This window comes from Manis pentadactyla, chromosome 18 (genome assembly GCF_030020395.1).
Source record: "Manis pentadactyla isolate mManPen7 chromosome 18, mManPen7.hap1, whole genome shotgun sequence".
NCBI classification, from domain to species: Eukaryota; Metazoa; Chordata; class Mammalia; order Pholidota; family Manidae; genus Manis; species Manis pentadactyla.
This window is the reverse complement of record NC_080036.1, coordinates 27,827,203-27,844,859: the sequence shown is the minus strand read 5'-3', so window position 1 is coordinate 27,844,859 and position 17,657 is coordinate 27,827,203. Positions and strand designations below refer to the sequence as shown.

The 17,657-nt window shown below is 58.9% G+C and overlaps 3 protein-coding genes across 4 annotated transcripts; 2 read left to right on the top strand and 1 right to left on the bottom strand.

Annotated features, from left to right (window-relative positions):
• Positions 1-939: 939 nt before the first annotated feature.
• HDDC3 (HD domain containing 3) lies at positions 940-2,596 on the bottom strand. The gene is made up of 4 exons (XM_036931942.2): positions 2,442-2,596; positions 2,071-2,126; positions 1,724-1,964; positions 940-1,419 (listed from the first exon to the last, which is right to left on the bottom strand). The coding sequence occupies exons 1-4, from the start codon at positions 2,551-2,553 to the stop codon at positions 1,289-1,291; spliced, it is 540 nt and encodes a 179-aa protein (XP_036787837.1). The 5' UTR covers positions 2,554-2,596; the 3' UTR covers positions 940-1,288.
• A 15-nt stretch (positions 2,597-2,611) lies between these two features.
• LOC118935544 (protein shisa-like-1) lies at positions 2,612-5,147 on the top strand. The gene is made up of 3 exons (XM_036931946.2): positions 2,612-4,100; positions 4,295-4,499; positions 4,973-5,147. Exons 1-3 carry the CDS (start codon positions 3,998-4,000, stop codon positions 5,145-5,147), a joined length of 483 nt encoding a protein of 160 aa, XP_036787841.2. The 5' UTR covers positions 2,612-3,997.
• Positions 5,148-5,227: 80 nt separating this feature from the next.
• UNC45A (unc-45 myosin chaperone A) lies at positions 5,228-17,305 on the top strand. 2 transcript variants are annotated; one of them, XM_036931927.2, is made up of 20 exons: positions 5,228-5,358; positions 5,576-5,737; positions 5,909-5,945; positions 6,241-6,416; positions 8,058-8,150; positions 8,658-8,825; positions 9,981-10,149; positions 10,438-10,608; positions 11,146-11,317; positions 11,870-12,170; positions 12,934-13,028; positions 13,281-13,422; positions 13,790-13,930; positions 14,099-14,226; positions 14,404-14,470; positions 14,906-15,019; positions 15,230-15,345; positions 16,158-16,275; positions 16,378-16,533; positions 16,685-17,305. In XM_036931927.2, exons 1-20 carry the CDS (start codon positions 5,353-5,355, stop codon positions 16,940-16,942), a joined length of 2,790 nt encoding a protein of 929 aa, XP_036787822.2. In that variant the 5' UTR covers positions 5,228-5,352; the 3' UTR covers positions 16,943-17,305. The 2 variants fall into 2 exon arrangements, with proteins under 2 accessions (XP_036787822.2, XP_036787823.2); XM_036931928.2 differs by lacking the exon at positions 5,228-5,358 and having other exon boundaries at positions 5,635-5,737; positions 6,098-6,416.
• The last annotated feature ends 352 nt before the right edge of the window (positions 17,306-17,657 follow it).

Genomic DNA, 17,657 nt, shown 5'->3' with positions numbered 1-17,657 from the left:
ATAAATATATATATATTGTTAAGTGTAAAGAATAAAAATTTTAAATCCTGTAATCCCATACCCCCAAACTAGTCTTTTAAAGATTAAAACCAAAATCCTCCAAACATACCACACCTTGGTTTGCCTTAAAAGGACTAGAGTGAACATCTGAACTTCGTTTATCCGTTTATCTGGGGCAATTCTGAAACTCGTTTTCTTCTAAAGTCACCTTTTTGTTGCCTTTCACCTTTTATTCGCAGAAACTGCACTGGGGACTTCTTTGGGTAAATAACTGTCGTGGTCTAGAACAAAGTGACCTAACAATTTCCTCATCCCTCAGGCGTACCCTTTACAAGGGGATAGTTAGCGTCAGTGGCTCTGCAGCCACAACGCAAGACCATTCCAAACGGACATCACGGGAAGCCCCGCCCCTCTCAGGGCACGCCGGGCTTCTTGGGCGGGGCCGCCCCAAGCAACTTCCGGAGGCCCCCGGAAGTTCCTGTCGCCGAGCAACCAAGGAGCCCTGCTCGGAGATAGGGCTGAGACTCGGGGCGGACTGGGAACCGCATAAGTTTCCCTGCCTTCTCGGGTGTGAGGGGGGACCTGCAGTCCCCAGCTGGCCCTATCATGTGACTGCTGCCGTCGCTCCCGTCCTCACAAGGGCTGCCGGGAAACAGGTGACACTCCTTTCCAATACAACTGTCATCCCGTCCAACTTTCTTAACGAGGAAGAATACTACCTTTTTTGAGCAGCTAAGTGTGTGTCAGACTCCATCAGATACGACACATAATTTAACCCTGATAACTTACACAACCTATCCCACTGATGAGGAAGCCAGCCCAGAGAGGCTGAGGCCCTCAACCTGTCGCCGGGTGCACGTATTTGGAGCCCTGTCTGAAGGGCAGATATCCCGCCTACCGGTTCCCCACCAGAGAGTCTGGAGAAGGAGCAGCAGCAACTTCAACCTGTACCCAAAGTGCTTTATTTTACATAATGACTCATGAACTAGCGTTTATATAAGAGCAAGTCCCTGAGGGGCCAAAGATCCTACCATGCAAAAAAGCAAACAGACCCAAGGTCTGGAGAAGGGCAGTGAATGCATTTGAAATGGATGGGGTGCATCTGATCGCCGCAATCCAGGGCTCAGCTTATTGGCAGGAGACCTTCAGGTGAGAAAATACAAGTGTTTTGGCCACTAATATCTGAGCTGAGCGAACCATGGAGAGCTTGGGCACCAAAATGCTGAAGTGTGAATCCTCGATGGCCTGGCAAGGCTGGAGTCTGTCACCTGAGGGCTCTAAACACTGCTCAGAGTGTCAGCCCACGCTCCTTGAACAGCTGCCTTAGAGCCTCTTCCAGCTGTTTATTTGTTCCCTGAAGCCCCTTCACCACCTGTGCTGCCCACTCGAAGTATTCCTGGACTCGACGTTCAGACCATCCTGCGTAAGAATGGACAGAAAACTGCTCACGTGACATGCAGGCCAGCACTGGACTTTGCCCACTTCCTGGAGGGCTTGGTGCAGGGCCACGACATGAGTTTCTGATGGAACAGATTTGTCCTGAAAACGTCCCCTTGTCCCAGCCATTGTATTTTTACTTAATGAAAGAAGATCAGAGTGGTCTAGTAGGATTTGGGGGGGAAATTAACAAGAACGCCCAAGCTTTTTCTTAAGGGAACTGAAACCTGTGCCTACAGAAGGCGGACAGCCCCCCCTTTCCCTCAGAACAGGTACGGAAGCATACCCTCTGGGGTGCAGCGGTTCAGGTCCCTCAGGTTGTACAGCTTGTCTGCCAGCTTCACCAGCTTGGCCCCTGGGCTGCTGCGGGGTGCCCGCTCCACCTGCAGCCGCTTTCTCTCCAGCTTGGGCAGCGTCTTGTCGTCTGTTACGTCCTCCACCAGACGCCGCACTTGCTCCCCAAAGTGCAGCTCCACCTCCTCCAGGGTGGTGTCTGTGTCTTCCACGGTGTCGTGGAGCAGGGCCGCCTGGGGACAGGCTTCCACTCAGCCCTGTAACGCCACCAAGGGGTGCCCAAGCTGAAGGGGGCCCCTGAGCCCACCCAGCCTCCTGGCAGAGGGGGAGGAAAGTTACCTGTAACACCGCAATGTCGGTGACTCCCGCCTCATGGGTCAGGATCCGGGCCACACCTGACCGGGCAAAGCGGGAAGTCAGTCGGGAGGGCTCCCAGGGCGGCCTGCTGGGGGCTCTGTGGTGCCAGGTGTGATGGAGCCGCCCACTAGCTGGGTGACCTTGTACAAGTCCTTTACCCTTCCTGGGTGTTAACCATACAAAGGGAACAATCATGCCCACCGCCCCGGGTTGTTATGAGGCTGAAACACGGGCAGTCCTGGCACAGAGCTTGGTACACAGTAAGTGCTCAGTGAGGCGCGCGCCCTCCGCGTTCCCTTCCCGGTCCCACCCCCTAGACGCCGCTGCGGTAGCTCCCCGGGCGGCGCGCCCACCGATAGGGTGGTTGATGTAGGGAGTCCCTTCAGGGTCCTTCCGCCGCTGCCGTCGGTGTTTGCGAGCCGCAAAGTCTGCGGCTTCCAGCAGCCGCGCCGCCTCGGAGCCCATCGCGCAGGAAGGGACCGCGACAGCAGTCCCGCGAGCAGGGGGAGCCCGGACGGAGCGTCCCCAGCGCCCCCTGGCGTCGCGGAGGCCGGGGGATTGTGGAGTCTGGCCCAGACGGGTTCCCCGGGGGCTGACATCCTGTGCAGAGAGGGGAACTGGTGTGGGGAGTCGCCCTCAGCATCGCAGCGTCTGCTTGAGTGCGCTCTGGGAGCCACGTTCTCAGGGAAGGAGCAAGTGTGTGGAGTCCAGGGCAGGAAAGCACAGGGACTATAGTTCCTTGGAGGAGGGGCAATTCACCCAGCCTCTTGGTCAAAGGCAGCTTCTCCCAGGAGGGGCTTCAGCCTGCCCACCATGAAAGGACAATTTTCAACCCGTCAATGCTCTGAAATTTCTCAAAGTGCTCTTAAAATAGCTCTCTGTGCAGGGATAGGACTGCACATAGGCCTGCTATGGGCATGGGAGCCTCACCTTTGGGCCCACAAGACCCTAGGCCTGACTTTCTGGAAATGGGAGGTACACTGAGAGCTCTGCCTATTTTGCTTAAGATTTTGGCTGCCAGGCAGCAGTGATGCTTCTGCAGGTATTGCCTTCTTTGCTCTCAGGTGCTGGAACAAAATTGTATTTCTTTCTTGTGGCATAAGGGATTCCTGCTTTAGTCCCCAGGCACCTGCTGTGGTCCCCTGGTGTCACTGCTGTTGTGGGAGCATGACTTGTCAGGCCTTGTAGGCAATAGAACAACACTTAACGCCGCGGGAGGTTGCCTCCAGTCTTCCGGAGAAATTGCTTGTCTCAGCAGGTGGCATCTCTGAGGTCTGAGAGGTAACAGGGACCAGAAGACCTCAAAAGAGTTTTCCCTGTGCAATGAGGTTGGCTAGTTGCTAAATATACTGCAATCAGACTAGTAGCTTGTGCACCTTGTAGGGCAGATGAGGGCTCAGGGGAGAGTTAACTAAAGGACTAGCCCTTGGTTGTCAGCTAGTCTTGGTGGTTGCCACGACACAGAAGTTAGGGAGGGAAGTCCCAAATACTGCACCTGAGGTCCCTGGGGCCTCAGATGGAAAGATCAGAATTCCCAGGGCTTCCGTGGCAGCCTGGACGTTGAGAGTGAGTGGAGAGAAACGTATTTGACTCTAAGTGCTTGTCTGTTCTTCAGGCTAAGGGCTCGACTTCTCTCTCATTCCTCATTCTGCCCTCCAGTCTTCTGAGACTTTTCCCCTTTGGCTCAGAAAATCTTAGCTTGGAGACACTGTCCCCACATTTTCCAGCAGAAGATAGAAACTCGGTTACTTTCATCTCTCTCTAGAAGTCTGTGACAGAGAAGCTTCAGGTCTATGGGGTAACAGTGCCCAAGGGTCTTGGGGCTTTTTTATGTCCTTCCTGTCTGCAGTGGCTTAGAAAGAGGGATCCTGTGTTCCTAGGACCAGGGCTGAAGTGGAGGTGGCCTCTCATGGGCTTCCAGAGGAGGCAGGGCCCTTTGCGGACAGGCCTGCGGGCGGGACTGCTGCTGCTCCTCAGCTGGATGACGCTTGCTCAGCGGACCTCTCTCTCAGGTACGGCACTCTCCTCTGTGACCGCTGCCCCCCTACGCTAGCTAGGTCCCCCACTCTTTCAGCAGTGTGGGCTCCTCTGGGGAACTGGTGGGGAGAAAGGGAACCTGCCCTTCTGAAAATGGCCGACCTCTTTCACTCAAAGAGGTGGGAAGACCATTCCTGCCCGTCTCCAGCCCCCTTGCCCCTCCCTTCAGCGGTGGCCAACCACTTGTGCCAGGCCACCTGGGATGCTGATGGCGGCCACTATCCCGGCTTCTTCTGTCCTCGGCTCTCCGATACTCCGGAGGAAGCCTACTGCTGCCACCTGCAGGCTGCAGGGGGCTCCTGCTGCACCCGTGCTGAATTTGAGGCCTTGTACCAGGTCAACTTGTCTACCCTCCCGTCCCCAGCCGTCTTCAGGTGAGGACTCCAGCCCGGAGACCCGGGAACGCTGACAGGGTGTTCCGGCATCTGGGGTTCTGTTTCCAAATTCTGGGATGGGAGGCTTGTAGCTTTTTGACCAATGGGGCAGACCTCAAACAGAACGTCACATAAATATAGGATTACAAACTATTCTGTGAAGGAAAAGTTCAGGGGGCTATGAAAGCAGGTGATAGGGAGCCATTGTAGGGTGGGGCGGGGACGGGTGGGACGGGTGTCCGGACTGAGAGATCTTGTAGTCCTTGGACACACATTGCAGTCGGGGTTTTCAAAATCTTGGATCTGTTCCCTGATGGCTTCAGGGCACCTGTGGGCCCCTTGAATTTCTATTTTTCATTTATATGGGGACGCAGTCCCAAGCTTTCCCCGGACTCCCAGGGGCTCAGTAACCCACAGGCTGCAGTGGCGAGAGAGCGGCCGGGCCGGCACCCTGATCCGCTCGCCTCCCACAGGGGCCCGGGCCCGCTGCTGGCGCTGGGCCTCTACAGCCTCCTGCTGGTGGCCCTGGTGACCGCAGACCTCGTGCACTTCTGCCGCAGCCGGGGAAGGGGCCGGGGCCCGAGCCGGCGGCCTCCCGCGGGGTCCTCCGCCGCGCGCCCCCTGCAGGTCTCGGCGGGAACACACTAGGCGCGTGGGGCCTTCGCGCCGCAGAACGCGGCCAAGCGCGCCGCCTCCCACTGACCGCGGCCCCGGCGCGCGCCCCTTGGCCCCGCCCCTCCCCTGCCCCCGCCCCGACGCAGGATTGGGGCGGGGCAGCCGCCCGCGGATACCGAAGCCCGCCCCCGCCGCGCCCCAGAGACTGCGCCTGCGCGCCCCGCGACGTCGTCCCGCGATGACTGTGAGTGGCCACAGGGACCCCCGAGCCCCGGCCAGTCGCCCCCGGGCCCTTCTCCCTGCGCCGTCACCCCTTCGTGCCCGTGATGGCCGTTCCCTGGCCTCTTCCCGCGGTCTCGGCTCTCCGTGGGCCTGGCCCCTGACCTCCAGCCTCCTTTTCCCCTCGCTCCCAGGCTCCGTCCTGAGCCCACCCCGAATATTCCCACCCGCTCCCTCCGCAGGCCAGCTCAGTGGAGCAGCTGCGGAGGGAGGGCAACGAGTTGTTCAAGGGCGGGGACTACGAAGGCGCCCTGGCGGTCTACACCCAGGCCCTGGGTCTGGACGCGACGCCCCAGGACCAGGCCATTCTGCACCGGAACCGGGCTGCCTGCCACCTCAAGCTGGTGAGGGGGCCGGCTGCGAATTCACCTTCCTCGGCCGCCTACACTTGTCAGTTGTCTCTCGGACCTCTGGGTGGTGGGGATCGGGCGACTGTGGAGAACAAGCCTGGTGCCCAGGTAGTGCCCCAAAAGGGAGAAGACCAGCTTCTCAGGCTCCTGTTCCTTGTCTTACAGGAAGATTATGACAAAGCAGAAGCTGAGGCATCCAAAGGTGGGGGACTGTGGGCTCTCCTGGGGGGCTGTGAAGCTTCTGTGGTGGGCAGGGGCTCTGGGACCTCGGCACCCGCACATCCTCCTCCTCCTTTGGTCCCTGAAACGCGTCTGCCTGCTTTCCCACTTCCTCGGGCATTTCCTTTTCTGCAGCTACCCTCACCTTTTCTGAGGCTGAAGTCCTGAACCCCACATCCGTCCCCCCACCTTCCTCTGGCCCTCGAGATCTTTCCCTTCTGCTCTTGCCTGGAGACGGTGGCCTCATGGGTGCTGACAGAGCTCCTGTTTGTGCTCAGCCATTGAAAAGGACGGTGGGGATATCAAAGCACTTTACCGACGCAGCCAAGCCCTAGAGAAACTGGGCCGCCTCGACCAGGCTGTCCTCGACCTGCAGAGATGTGTGAGCCTGGAGCCCAAGAACAAAGTTTTCCAGGAGGCCCTGCGAAATATCGGAGGCCAGATTCAGGAGAAGGTGGGTGAGTGAAAGAGAGAGAGAGAGAAAGAGCGCGATGCATTAACCAGTGGTGGAGGGGCACTGGTACATGGACCTGGATCAAGGGTGCAAACAGTGCAAATGGTTCTCAGGAGAGGAGATGGCAAATGAGCTTTAAGAATGATGCTCAGCCTTGCCAGTGGTCAGGGAAAAGCAAATCAACCACAAGGTGCTGTTTTTTCAGCAGTCTGTTTGGCAAACATGAGAAGTTGTACATTTTGCTAGAAGGACAGAGGCAGACACTTAAGTGGTGAGGCTGGGAGGTCACGGGCTGGCTCTTGGCTGCTGGAGGGAGCATGAACCGCACAGCTTTAGCTTATCTCCTAAAGTTTTGGAAGAGCCTGTGATCCAGTGTGTTTCCTTCTTGCTGTCTTCCCCCTAGACAAGCCTTGCCTGCGTCCACAAGCAGGTGTGCATATGTTTATTTTAGCCTTGTTTGTAGTAATTAAAAAATGGAACTTGGCTAAATAAAACAGGTGATGTCCTTACCACAGAATTCTATGTTGTAGTTACCAGGAATTGGTAGATCCACATGTATGGACACGGAAAGCTGACGCTTGTTAAATGAAAAAATATGTAATAACACGTATAGTATGATACCATTCATGTTAAAATGATCCCCTCATCTGCACACCCAAAAGAATACAATGTTTTTTCTCTGGGTCCACCTGAGCATGTAAATAGTAAAAAAGATACACATCAGAACGATAACACTGTGACCCTGGGAAAAGGGGTGGGATTGACGGGAATTTTCAAAGCTTTTGCTTCATTTGTTAATTTTTTTTCTGTATAAAAATACATTGTGTACAAATTATCTTGAGAAGAAAATCCGAGGACTGTCATGAAGTATAACCATGCTTGTTAACCAGATAATTTGGTATTAAAGTGCTGACACAGTGGAAGCAAGCATTCAATGGCAGATCCCTTAACTGAAAGGTGGACGCCTGGGAAAGCAAATAGTTTTCCACCCAGTGCCAGCTCTGTGCGAGCAGCTGGGCTGCCTAGAGCTCTGGGTTGAGAAGCAGTCGGAGGCAGGTCGATAGGGCCTAGCAGGAGAAGGTGCCACAACTGATTAGTCATACCTGCCGTGGATGCAAGAGGGGAAGGGGGTTGGCACGTGAGCTAGGCATGTACCACCATCCATGCCCACGATCCTGGCAAGGGGAGCGCCTAGGATGATCTTGCTCACTCAGATGTGTTGTGTTTTTTTTAACTTTCAAGAAGAATTCTGGAGCTGCAGGGAGTGTTGGCAGCTACAGTGACTTGGCTGCCTCGCAGGAGGTGTAAAAGCTGAGCACCCATGTTGCCACAACATAGATGGCTCCCCTGGGCAGGGGGTTGCCTCGTGGCTAACAGGATGCCTCCCCTGAATGGCACTGCCTGTAGCATCGGTGCCGCCCTGTGGCCCAAGCAGGAAGTGGTAGCTCGGGGAGGAAAACAGCCTTGGGACGTTTGGGAGAAGCTGCCAGGCGAGTCTCCTGCTGCCCAAGGTAGCCTGACGGTGGCCCCAAGCGCAGACATCTTCGCTGTGCCTCCTGGGAGGAGCTAGAGAGAACACAAAGGGGGTGTGTTGTTTCTGGCCAAGAGACATGATTGTTGCCATGCTGTCGTCTGTCACAGGTACGGTACATGTCTTCAACAGACGCCAAAGTGGAACAGATGTTTCAGATACTATTGGACCCACAGGAGAAAGGCACCGAGAAAAAGCAAAAGGTATGGGGCCTGGACTGGGCAGCGGGGGCTGAACCCCCACTCCAGCTGGCTCCCAAGGTGCCCCCACTGTGGGCTGAGGCTGGCTCCAGGAGCCCCTCTTGGCCCAGTGGAACCGGCCTACTGCGTGGCACGCCTCACATCGCACAGCTGGCTCACAGAGCCGGGGCGGGAGCTCAGACGGCCTGGGGCCTGACTGTGAGCCACGGGGAGGGAGGCTTGCTGGCCAGGCCGTGTGAGGAGCTGCGGCTGCAGAGGTGACTGAGGCAGTGTGCCAGGCCCGCAGGCTCTGCCCAGGACTCAGGACCCCGTTTATTCTGTCAGCTCGAAGAGCAAGCTCTTCCCTCTACTTAGAGAGGAGGAAACTTTAGAGACTTATGTTTATATATTTTATGGCTGAGGTCACTTAGGTTCTAAGTGGAAGCAGTGAGGCCCAGAGCCCAGGGTGTCTGGCTGCCCTTCCGTGGAATGTGTGTGGTGTCCACGCTGTAACGCACTTCCTGAATGCAGGCTTCTCAGAACCTGGTGGTGCTGGCCCGGGAGGACGCTGGAGCTGAGAAGATCTTCCGGAGCAATGGGCTTGAGCTCTTGCAGCGCCTGCTGGAGATGGGAGAGACCGACCTGATGCTCGCAGCTCTGCGCACGCTGGTCGGCATTTGCTCCGAGCACCAGTCCCGGGTAAGTGGGCCCTAGGTCCTGCCTCAGTCAATCCATCCCTCTCTCCCTCCTTCCGCCCTCCATCCATCCATCCACCCACCCCTCATCATATTCCAGCAAGAACCTAAGGCAGAGTACAAGGAGACATGTAATGAGAAGAAAAATTCAAATGGCTCAACGTGATTTGGGAGGAACTGGAACAGGAGAGGGCCTGGGATACTGAGCGGGCTTACCAGTGTGACTAGGCTCCCCTGCAGCTGCTTCAGAGAGACGGCTGGTCCTGGACACACTCACTGTCCCTAGGGTAAAAGCAAGCTTCCTGTGAAGAAGGCACCTGCCAACCACACTAGCATTTCGCCTGGAGGGCTCTCCTCATGGCAGGTGATACAGTCAGTGGTGACACCCACTGCATCTTTACCATCCAGACACCAGACATGAGGGGCTTGACCCTGAAACGACTCTCAGTGTGGACTGTGGGTGTTCAGCAAGAGCAGACCCTGGCCTGGGCCGGTGTGGCAACGTCTGCCCCAGCCCATGCCTGAGCTGGCTGGACCCAGGGGGTAGGGGCTTGACCCTTGGTTGCTTTTAGAGGAGCCCACAATTCCTAGTTCTGGGGTGGAACTGTGACACACTCTGTGGAAGGCCTTCAGGCCAATCTCAGACTGCATTTCTAGGTCTCCTGGGACTGCGAATGGTAAGCCACAGGAATCCCACCTACCTCCTTCAGCCTTTGCACCGGGAGGACCCAGGTGGACCTTCTGGGGTTTGCAGCTTAGAAACGGGGTAGAGAGGCCTATGGTCCATTCCATGCGTGTCCACATCCCCCAAGTGCAGCCGGCACCTCCAGGTTGACACTGGTGCCCTCAGGCCTGGGAGTCGGAGAACTTTGTCTGCGCTGTCTCCTTCCTGGGGAGGCAGGAACCAGAGCAGCTGCTCCCAGGGCTCCAGCATTCCTTGTCCACCCCAAGTGGAGGCAAGGGCAGGAGAGGCATGGTGGGTCCTCTGGGATGCTTTCTTGAGGGAGCCTTTCCAACAAAATAATCCAAGCCCAAAGGCCCACCCGGAGCTGGTCCTTCCACCCAGTGGCTTTGTCCTGGCCACCCCCGGCCCGCAGTGCAGGGCCTCTGTGACTGCCCTTCACCAATGGGAAGCCCTGTCCCCCTCTTCTCCACCCAGACAGTGGCGACCCTGAGCGTGCTGGGCACTCGGCGGGTGGTCTCCGTCCTGGGTGTGGAGAACCAGGCTGTGTCCCTGGCTGCCTGCCACCTGCTGCAGGTGATGTTTGATGCCCTCAAGGAAGGCGTCAAGAAAGGCTTCCGAGGCAAAGAGGGTGCCATCATTGTGGGTGAGTGGAAGCAGTCTGTGGTCCTTTGGGTCTGCTCTCCTGGAGGGGCAGGTCCTGAGCCAGGTCCCTGGGGACCAGACTGGCAGCTGCAGCTTGTTCAGGAATATGACCCAGTGATAGTTATTTTACTCTAGGGTCTGAGTAGCCAGGGTGCCTGTGGGGAACGCTGGGGCCCGGCCCAGATCCCAGGATGCAGGTCCATCTCCCTGTGTCTCCCTGGCTATTGGGGACGTTCAGGGGTCAGACTGGGCTGGGCCACTGTGGAGCCCACTGTCTTCCTGTTACCAGATCCCGCCCGCGAGCTGAAGGTCCTCATCAGTAACCTCTTGGAGCTCCTGACTGAGGTGGGGGTCTCCGGCCAAGGCCGAGACAACGCTCTGGCCCTCCTGATTAAGGTGGTGCCCCGGAAGTCTCTCAAGGACCCCAACAACAGCCTCACCCTGTGGGTCATTGACCAGGGTAGGTGACAGAGCTTTAGCAAGGGGAAGAAAGGGCCAGGCCTGTGTTGCATCTTGCTTGGGAAGCTGGACCTGCTTGCCCCGGCAGTGATTGTACATGGCCACATGTCTGTACTGAAGCGCTCCCCATGGCCTGGGCTGCAACCTTGGGGAACTCAGACCCTTCACCGTGAATGTGGGCACACGCATGCACGTGCAGCAGGCCTGCGGGCAGGTTGGGGAGGCTGGACCAGCCTTTTGTGTCCAGAAGTATTGAGAGCATGGCAGAAGGCCCCTGCATGAGCACATCTCCTGGGGGCTCACCTCTGTTTGCTGTCCCGGTAATCCTGTGAGGCTTGCAGGCCTGGTCCCCCAGCTGCCTGCTCGGGCAGCGCACCAGCCACGCGGAGTTGCTGAGGCCGCCCTCAGTGCAGCTCTGTACTTTGTCCCCTCGCCCAAGAGTGGCCCTGCTTTTCTGCGCGTCTCTCAGGGAACCTCTTCCCTCTGCCTACAGGGGTTGGAAGTAGTGTTTTGTTGTCTAAATAGGGTATCTTTTCAGGCCTGACAAAGATTCTGGAGGTGGGGGGCTCAGTGCCGAGCCCTGCTGGGGAGCCCACAGTGACAGCGAACAGCCGCATGAGCGCCTCCGTCCTCCTCAGCAAGCTCTTCGATGACCTGAAGTGTGACGCCGAGAGGGAGAATTTCCACCGACTCTGCGAAAACTACATCAAGTGAGGGATTCGGCTTGCCCCCCATTGCCTCCTGCACCTTGGGAGGGACGGCGGTGGAAGGTGTTCAACCAGGAGAGCAGCCTTAGGGACGACTAGCAGGGGCCACAGTGGCCCCAAGGCCCACTTCTGTTCCCGAGTGACCCCCTCAGGGGTGCTCCTCCAGTCCGCGCTGCTGTCGTGCAGCAGGTGTCAAGCACATACTGTGATTGCTGCGCACGGACTGCGTGTCTTCTGACACAGCTGTGTAGCGCGGCAGCCCTACCCTTATGGAGCTTACAGCTGGGAGAAGACAGGTTATAAAATAAGCAGAGTAGGTTCAGATCCTAAGAAGTACAGGAAAGAGGCGGGCAGGGTGGCAGGGTGGTGTGTGGTCGGGAGGCTGGACTGCACACCTGGGTAAAGAAAATCGGTGATTGCTCTCTGGGTCTCCCTGCTGGCAGCTTTTCTTACTGTTGCTGCCCAAGCAGTGCAGCTGCCTGGCCAGTGGATAGGAGGGAAGGAGAGTCCCTTAAGCTGGCCCTGGTGTGACAGCTGTCACCCTGTGCCCCTCAGGAGCTGGTTTGAGGGCCACGGGCTGGCCGGGAAACTGAGGGCCATCCAGACGGTGTCCTGCCTCCTGCAGGGCCCATGTGATGCCGGCAACCGGGCCCTGGAGCTGAGCGGCGTCATGGAGAGCGTGATCGCTCTGTGTGCCTCTGAGCAGGAGGACGAGCAGCTAGTGGCCGTGGAGGCCCTGATCCATGCGGCCGGCAAGGCCAAGCGGGCCTCCTTCATCACTGCCAACGGCGTCTCGCTGCTGAAGGACCTGTACAAGCGCAGCGAGCAGGACAGCATCCGCATCCGAGCCCTGGTGGTGAGATGGGCAGGCGGGTGGGCCGCCAGGCAGAGGCCCGGGTGGCTGCTGTCCTAGGGTGTGGCTCCAGCCCACACTAGGTCAACATAGGGCGTGCACAGGGCCTTGCTGAGGCCAGAGACATGGGCCCTGACTCCTCCCGCCAGGGGCCATGGTCAAGTCAGGGAGATGAGCCTGAGGACATATACTCATCAGGGAGATATACCGAGAGGACACCTGGAGGTGCTGGGAGGAGCTCCCGGGGGAACTGAAGGAGCTTGGAGGCCACGCTGGGCCGGGCTGTGTGGAAAGGCTGGGCCTGCACGTGGCCCCAGGAGCTGATGGTTTGGGGACCATCTGGCCTCCGTGAGCCTATTGCAGCCGTGCACCTTCGGGAAGCTGGTCCTCCTTGGGGCACATGGCCATGGGCTTCTGCTTCACATGAGGGTCTTGGTCTTGGCTGAGGCACCTGCCTTCTCCCTACACATGCCTTAGCCCACCTGTAAAGATCTTTGTCGTATGATCTGGAAGGGACAGAGCAACTCCCAGGGCAGGGCAGGAGGGGTTCGGGCCCTGGATAGCACAGCGGCCGGTATGTCATTCTCTACCAGATGCTGAATCACATGGCCACCCCAGTAGCTAATTTTGTTGCCAAATGCTCCAGCTGGTAGCCTGGTTGGGGTGTGCAGGGCCTTCAGAGGGCCTGGGCAGAATGCCAGGGAGGGAGCCCTCGCTGCCTCTGTCCCCAGAGGCTGACAGCTGTTCCCCGCCGCCTCTTCCCCAGGGACTCTGTAAGCTCGGCTCAGCGGGAGGGACCGACTTCAGCATGAAGCAGTTTGCTGAAGGCTCCACGATCAAGCTGGCCAAGCAGTGTCGGAAGTGAGTCGTCAGGGTCGGCGGGGCTGTGGCTCCGCCCCTGTCAGCCGGCCCTCGCCGGGAGGGTCTAGGTGGAGGCTGGGGCTCCCTCACTGCCCTGCTCTCCTCCGGGCAGAATCCTCTAGATCCTGCCACGTGCACTGCTGTGTGTGTACAGGCGGTGCTCAAGCCCCTGGCTTTTCCCCCTGGTCCCGGTCTGCCCCTGCCTGCGCCCTCCCGGTTCTGACAGTCACCCACTGCCCTGCGTGTCCCCAGGTGGCTGTGCAATAACCAGATGGACACAGGCACTCGGCGCTGGGCCGTGGAGGGCCTGGCCTACCTCACTTTCGATGCCGACGTGAAGGAAGAGTTTGTGGAAGATGAGGCTGCCCTGAAGGCTCTGTTCCAGCTTAGCAGGGTAGCCCGTGGGTTCCTGTGTCAGATCGGGAAAGTGTCTAGGATTAGAGCTTAGCAGACTTTCCTAGGTCTTGACCAGAGGCTTCTGGGGCCCCGGGGAGGCCAGCTGGTAGCCTAGACAGCCGCTCCGAGTGGTGTGGGTAGAGTGGGCGGAGTGGGCTGCACTGGCAGTTGGAAAGGATGGTCCCTGCAGGGGTAGGGGACGCCGGCGTGTGTGCGCCCAAGGGGTCAGGCGCAGGCCTGGGAGGGCCCCAGATTCATCCTGGTGTCCGCTGGTCCAGCTGTGGGTAGAGGGCTCCTGGGCAGCGGTCATCCCAGCACTGCTCTGCTCCGGGATGGCCAGCTAACTGCCCCTGTGCTCCCGACAGTCTGAGGAGAGGTCGGTGCTCTTCGCAGTGGCCTCGGCACTGGTGAACTGCACCAACAGCTACGACTATGAGGAGCCCGACCCTAAGATGGTGGAGCTGGCCAAGTATGCCAAGCAGCACGTGCCTGAGCAGCACCCCAGGGTGAGGGGCCGCGAGGAGGGGCTTGGCTGTCTGTGGGCATCCACAGCAGTTGAGCTTTCCGTTTAAGCAGGTTTCTGCCCGTTTGCACGTGCATCAGTTCGTGCTGCGAGGGCCCCCTTCCCCCCTCTGGTCAGCTGAGGCCCTCTGCTGAGCTGTCTTCTTCCCCAGGACAAACCAAGTTTCGTGCGGGCTCGGGTGAAGAAGCTGCTGGCGGCTGGCGTGGTGTCCGCCATGACGTGCATGGTGAAGACCGAGAGCCCTGTGCTGACCGGTTCCTGCAGAGAGCTGCTCTCCAGGTGAGCTGCTTCGGCCGAGCCAGACCTTTCCCACCACAGCAGCCTTGAGGCTGTGACATAACTGCGGAGGGAGCAGGCCCTGCTGCGGGCCCGGGCCCCTTGGGGCCTCAGGGGCGCCCGCCTGGCTGCCTGCCTGAGCCGCGGCCGCCCCTGCTCACCGCCGCCCTCTCCCTCTAGGGTCTTCCTGGCTTTGGTGGAAGAGGTGGAGGACCGTGGCACTGTGGTTGCCCAGGGAGGCGGCAAGGTAAGCTGCCCTACGGACTCCTACGTGATGGCCTGCATATGTGGCTCAGTGGCCGCCACACCAGAGATCCGTGTTGGATGTGGGGTGGAAAAGTGCTGTTAGTGGGCAGCAGGGACACTGTCCTGCTGGGTGAGTGATGCTGACGGGGGCGGGGGCGTCAGAGCCCCTGGCACTTTGTGCCCATTAAGGTCCTGAGCTCACCTCCTCTCTCCTGTTGTTGACGTCTGCAGCCCAGCACAGCCCATGGCTAGCCCCTGACAGGTGTTTTCAGGAAATGTTTGGGTAGCTTAGTGAGAGACCTCAGAGGGCAAAGAGGGTCTAAGCAGGGAATGTCATCCAGCCCGAGGAGAGGAGGGGAAGGTCAGGGAGGCATGGCCGGTGTTGGGCCTTACCCTCCCTGGTACATCTTGGGCACTGGCGGGCTCGTCTCTACAGGCACTGCTCCCGCTGGCCCTGGAAGGCACTGGTGTGGGGCAGACAAAGGCAGCCCAGGCCCTCGCCAAGCTCACTATCACCTCCAGCCCAGAAATGACCTTTCCTGGCGAGCGGGTTTGTGTCCCCCCTACCCCATCCCTGGCCTCTCCACCCTGTCACTGGGCCCCAAAGGCCTCTGACCTAGGCTGTGGCTCCCTCGGAACCACAGGAAATGGCAGCTTGCTGAGCCCCCGGTGGGGAGGGCAGCCTTCTCGGGGTGGACCCCCACCTTCAGGGTCAGTGGGGCCGTGGGAATCGTCCTGACAGGTGGGGTGCATTTCACAGATCTATGAGGTGGTCCGGCCCCTTGTCTCCCTGTTGCACCTCAGCTGCTCGGGCCTGCAGAACTTCGAGGCCCTCATGGCTCTGACAAACCTGGCGGGGATCAGCGAGAGGCTCCGGTGAGGCCCCTTGGGATGGGGGTGCCGGGTGGGAAGGGCATCGGGATTCAGATTATCCCCAGGAAAGCACTAGTTTGGAGGGCACTCTCGGGCCACTGCTTTACTTGAGCCTCACAGTCCTGCCTCCGTATCAGATAAGCCGAGACGTTTGACCTGCACACGTTCCATGAGAGCAAAGGCCTGGGTGGTAACAGTGCGGGCTCTGGAGTTCTGCCTGGGTTCCAGTCCTGGCCTCACTGGTTGCAAGTGTGTAACTTCAAACAAGTTAGTTTCTCTGTGCCTTGGTTTCCCCCTCTGTGAAATGGGAGGATGACAGTACGTACCTCACAGAACAGTAGTGAGAATTAAATGAGAAAATACATGTAAAAGAATTTAGCATGTAGGCACCTGGCTGCTACCCATGTGCCCAATCAATACGTGTTAGCTGTTGTCACTGATCGTGACCTTGGGCACATTACCCTGCTGCTCGGCTTGTTTCCTCTTCTGCAAAATAGTGATGAGAGTCACACCTGCACCGTCACTGGAGGGCCTGAGGACGACCGACTAAGAGAGTCCCAAGTGCCGGGTCAGGACTGGGGCTAAAGTGTTCAGAGTTAGCGTCACCTCACCACCACCACCGTGGCCTCCGGACTCCTAGCTCCTCCGGTCCCAGGGCCTCCTGTAGTCCTGGCCTGAAGGCTGGCAACACTGCAGATTTTACCTGCTGCAGGAGGATCTTTGGACATTGCCCAGGGACATTCTCGGTCCAGGTGACTGGGGGAATGGGGACAGAGGCTCTGACGATGCCGACCCTTCCACCCTTGGCCTCACAGGCAGAAGATCCTGAAAGAGAAGGCTGTGCCCATGATCGAGGGCTACATGTTTGAGGAGCACGAGATGATCCGCCGGGCAGCCACGGAGTGCATGTGTAACTTGGCCATGAGCAAGGAGGTGAGGTGGGTCTGGGCAGTCGTGGGGGCAGGCACGCCGAAGCACCCGTGCCCTGGCTGGGCTGTGCCCCAGCCGACCCGGTCTCCTCTTGCCCGGCCACAGGTGCAGGACCTCTTTGAAGCCACAGGCAATGACAGACTGAAGCTGCTGGTGCTGTACAGCGGAGAGGACGACGAGCTGCTGCGGCGGGCGGCTGCAGGGGGCCTGGCCATGCTCACCTCCGTGCGGCCCTCCCTCTGCCACCGCATCCCTCAAGCGGTCAGTGCCTCTTGTCAGTGGTGGAGGGGAGATGGGCCAGGACACCCCAGCACATGGCAGCTGGTGGAGGGAAGTCCCAGGCCACGTGAGTGTGTTGCCCTGCCAGGACTGAGCCTGTTGCTGGCCAGTCACACCACCCTGTTTTCTGCAGACCACACATTGGCTGGAGATCCTGCAGGCTCTGCTTCTGAGCTCCAACCAGGAGCTCCAGCACCGGGGCGCTGTGGTGGTACTGAACATGGTGGAGGCCTCAAGAGAGATCGCCAGCACCCTGATGGAAAGCGAGGTGCTGGAGATCCTGTCCGTGCTGGCTAAGGGCAAGGAGAGCCCCGTCGCAAGGGCTGCCGCAGCCTGCCTGGGGAAAGCCACGGACTACGGGCTTATCAAACCCAACCAGGATGGGGAATGACCGGCTTGCCCCCTGCGCGCGCCAGGAGCAAGGACAGACCCAGCCTTGGCTGCTGGGGGCTGAGATGCCAGACACTCCGGCCGTCGCCCCGACTGCCCTTTGATGTTCACTGTTGTGAGTCAGGGACCGCGTCAGGCACGGCCTTGCTCCGCCAGCACTGCCTCCTGCCTCCCGCCCCCCGCCCCCCGCAGCAGGGCCCTTTCCTGTTCTACTGCAGACAGCTGCAAGCGGGGAAGGTGCTTCCTAACTCAGCCTGTGGCTCCTCGCCTTGGGAAGGGCACCGCAAGCAGCCTCGCGGCCGTGAGCATCTCCTGGGCCTGCTGCAGGACTGCCCTGACCTCTAATAAAAGTGTGTGCAACTCAGCTGGGTGCCCTGTCCGTGGGCAGGGAGGGCAGGAGCCAGCCGTGTGCGCAGCGGGGCTTTTCAACAGCCCCAGAGCCGCCGCTTCGGGAGGAACTGAATGGATTCCCCAGCCCGCTGAGCTGCTTCTTAAAACCGTTGTAAAGTCAAGGGGTAAACCTGGGAAGCTAATCAAAAATCTAGTCACGTGGAAATCGATGTAGGCGTACAGACTGCTAGCCGATGCCCTTCCTTTAATCTGTATTGGGACATCTCAGTGACCTCCCCCACTCGGCGCTCCCGATTGGAGTCTGGTGCGGCGCCCGGGCCTGCACTGCATGGGGAAAGCCTGATTCCTGCAGCTGAGCCCGAAGG

Coding starts and splice junctions, on each gene's coding strand:
- LOC118935544 (XM_036931946.2), top strand. CDS start 3,998: ATGGGCTTCCAGAGGAGGCAGGGCCCTTTGCGGACAGGCCTGCGGGCG. Junction 4,101..4,294: donor TCAGCGGACCTCTCTCTCAG/GTACGGCACTCT, acceptor CCCTCCCTTCAG/CGGTGGCCAACCACTTGTGC. Junction 4,500..4,972: donor CCGTCCCCAGCCGTCTTCAG/GTGAGGACTCCA, acceptor CGCCTCCCACAG/GGGCCCGGGCCCGCTGCTGG.
- HDDC3 (XM_036931942.2), bottom strand. CDS start 2,553: ATGGGCTCCGAGGCGGCGCGGCTGCTGGAAGCCGCAGACTTTGCGGCT. Junction 2,127..2,441: donor CTACATCAACCACCCTATCG/GTGGGCGCGCCG, acceptor TTGCCCGGTCAG/GTGTGGCCCGGATCCTGACC. Junction 1,965..2,070: donor CCGACATTGCGGTGTTACAG/GTAACTTTCCTC, acceptor GCCTGTCCCCAG/GCGGCCCTGCTCCACGACAC.
- UNC45A (XM_036931927.2), top strand. Junction 10,609..11,145: donor CCTGTGGGTCATTGACCAGG/GTAGGTGACAGA, acceptor GTATCTTTTCAG/GCCTGACAAAGATTCTGGAG. Junction 11,318..11,869: donor CTCTGCGAAAACTACATCAA/GTGAGGGATTCG, acceptor TGTGCCCCTCAG/GAGCTGGTTTGAGGGCCACG.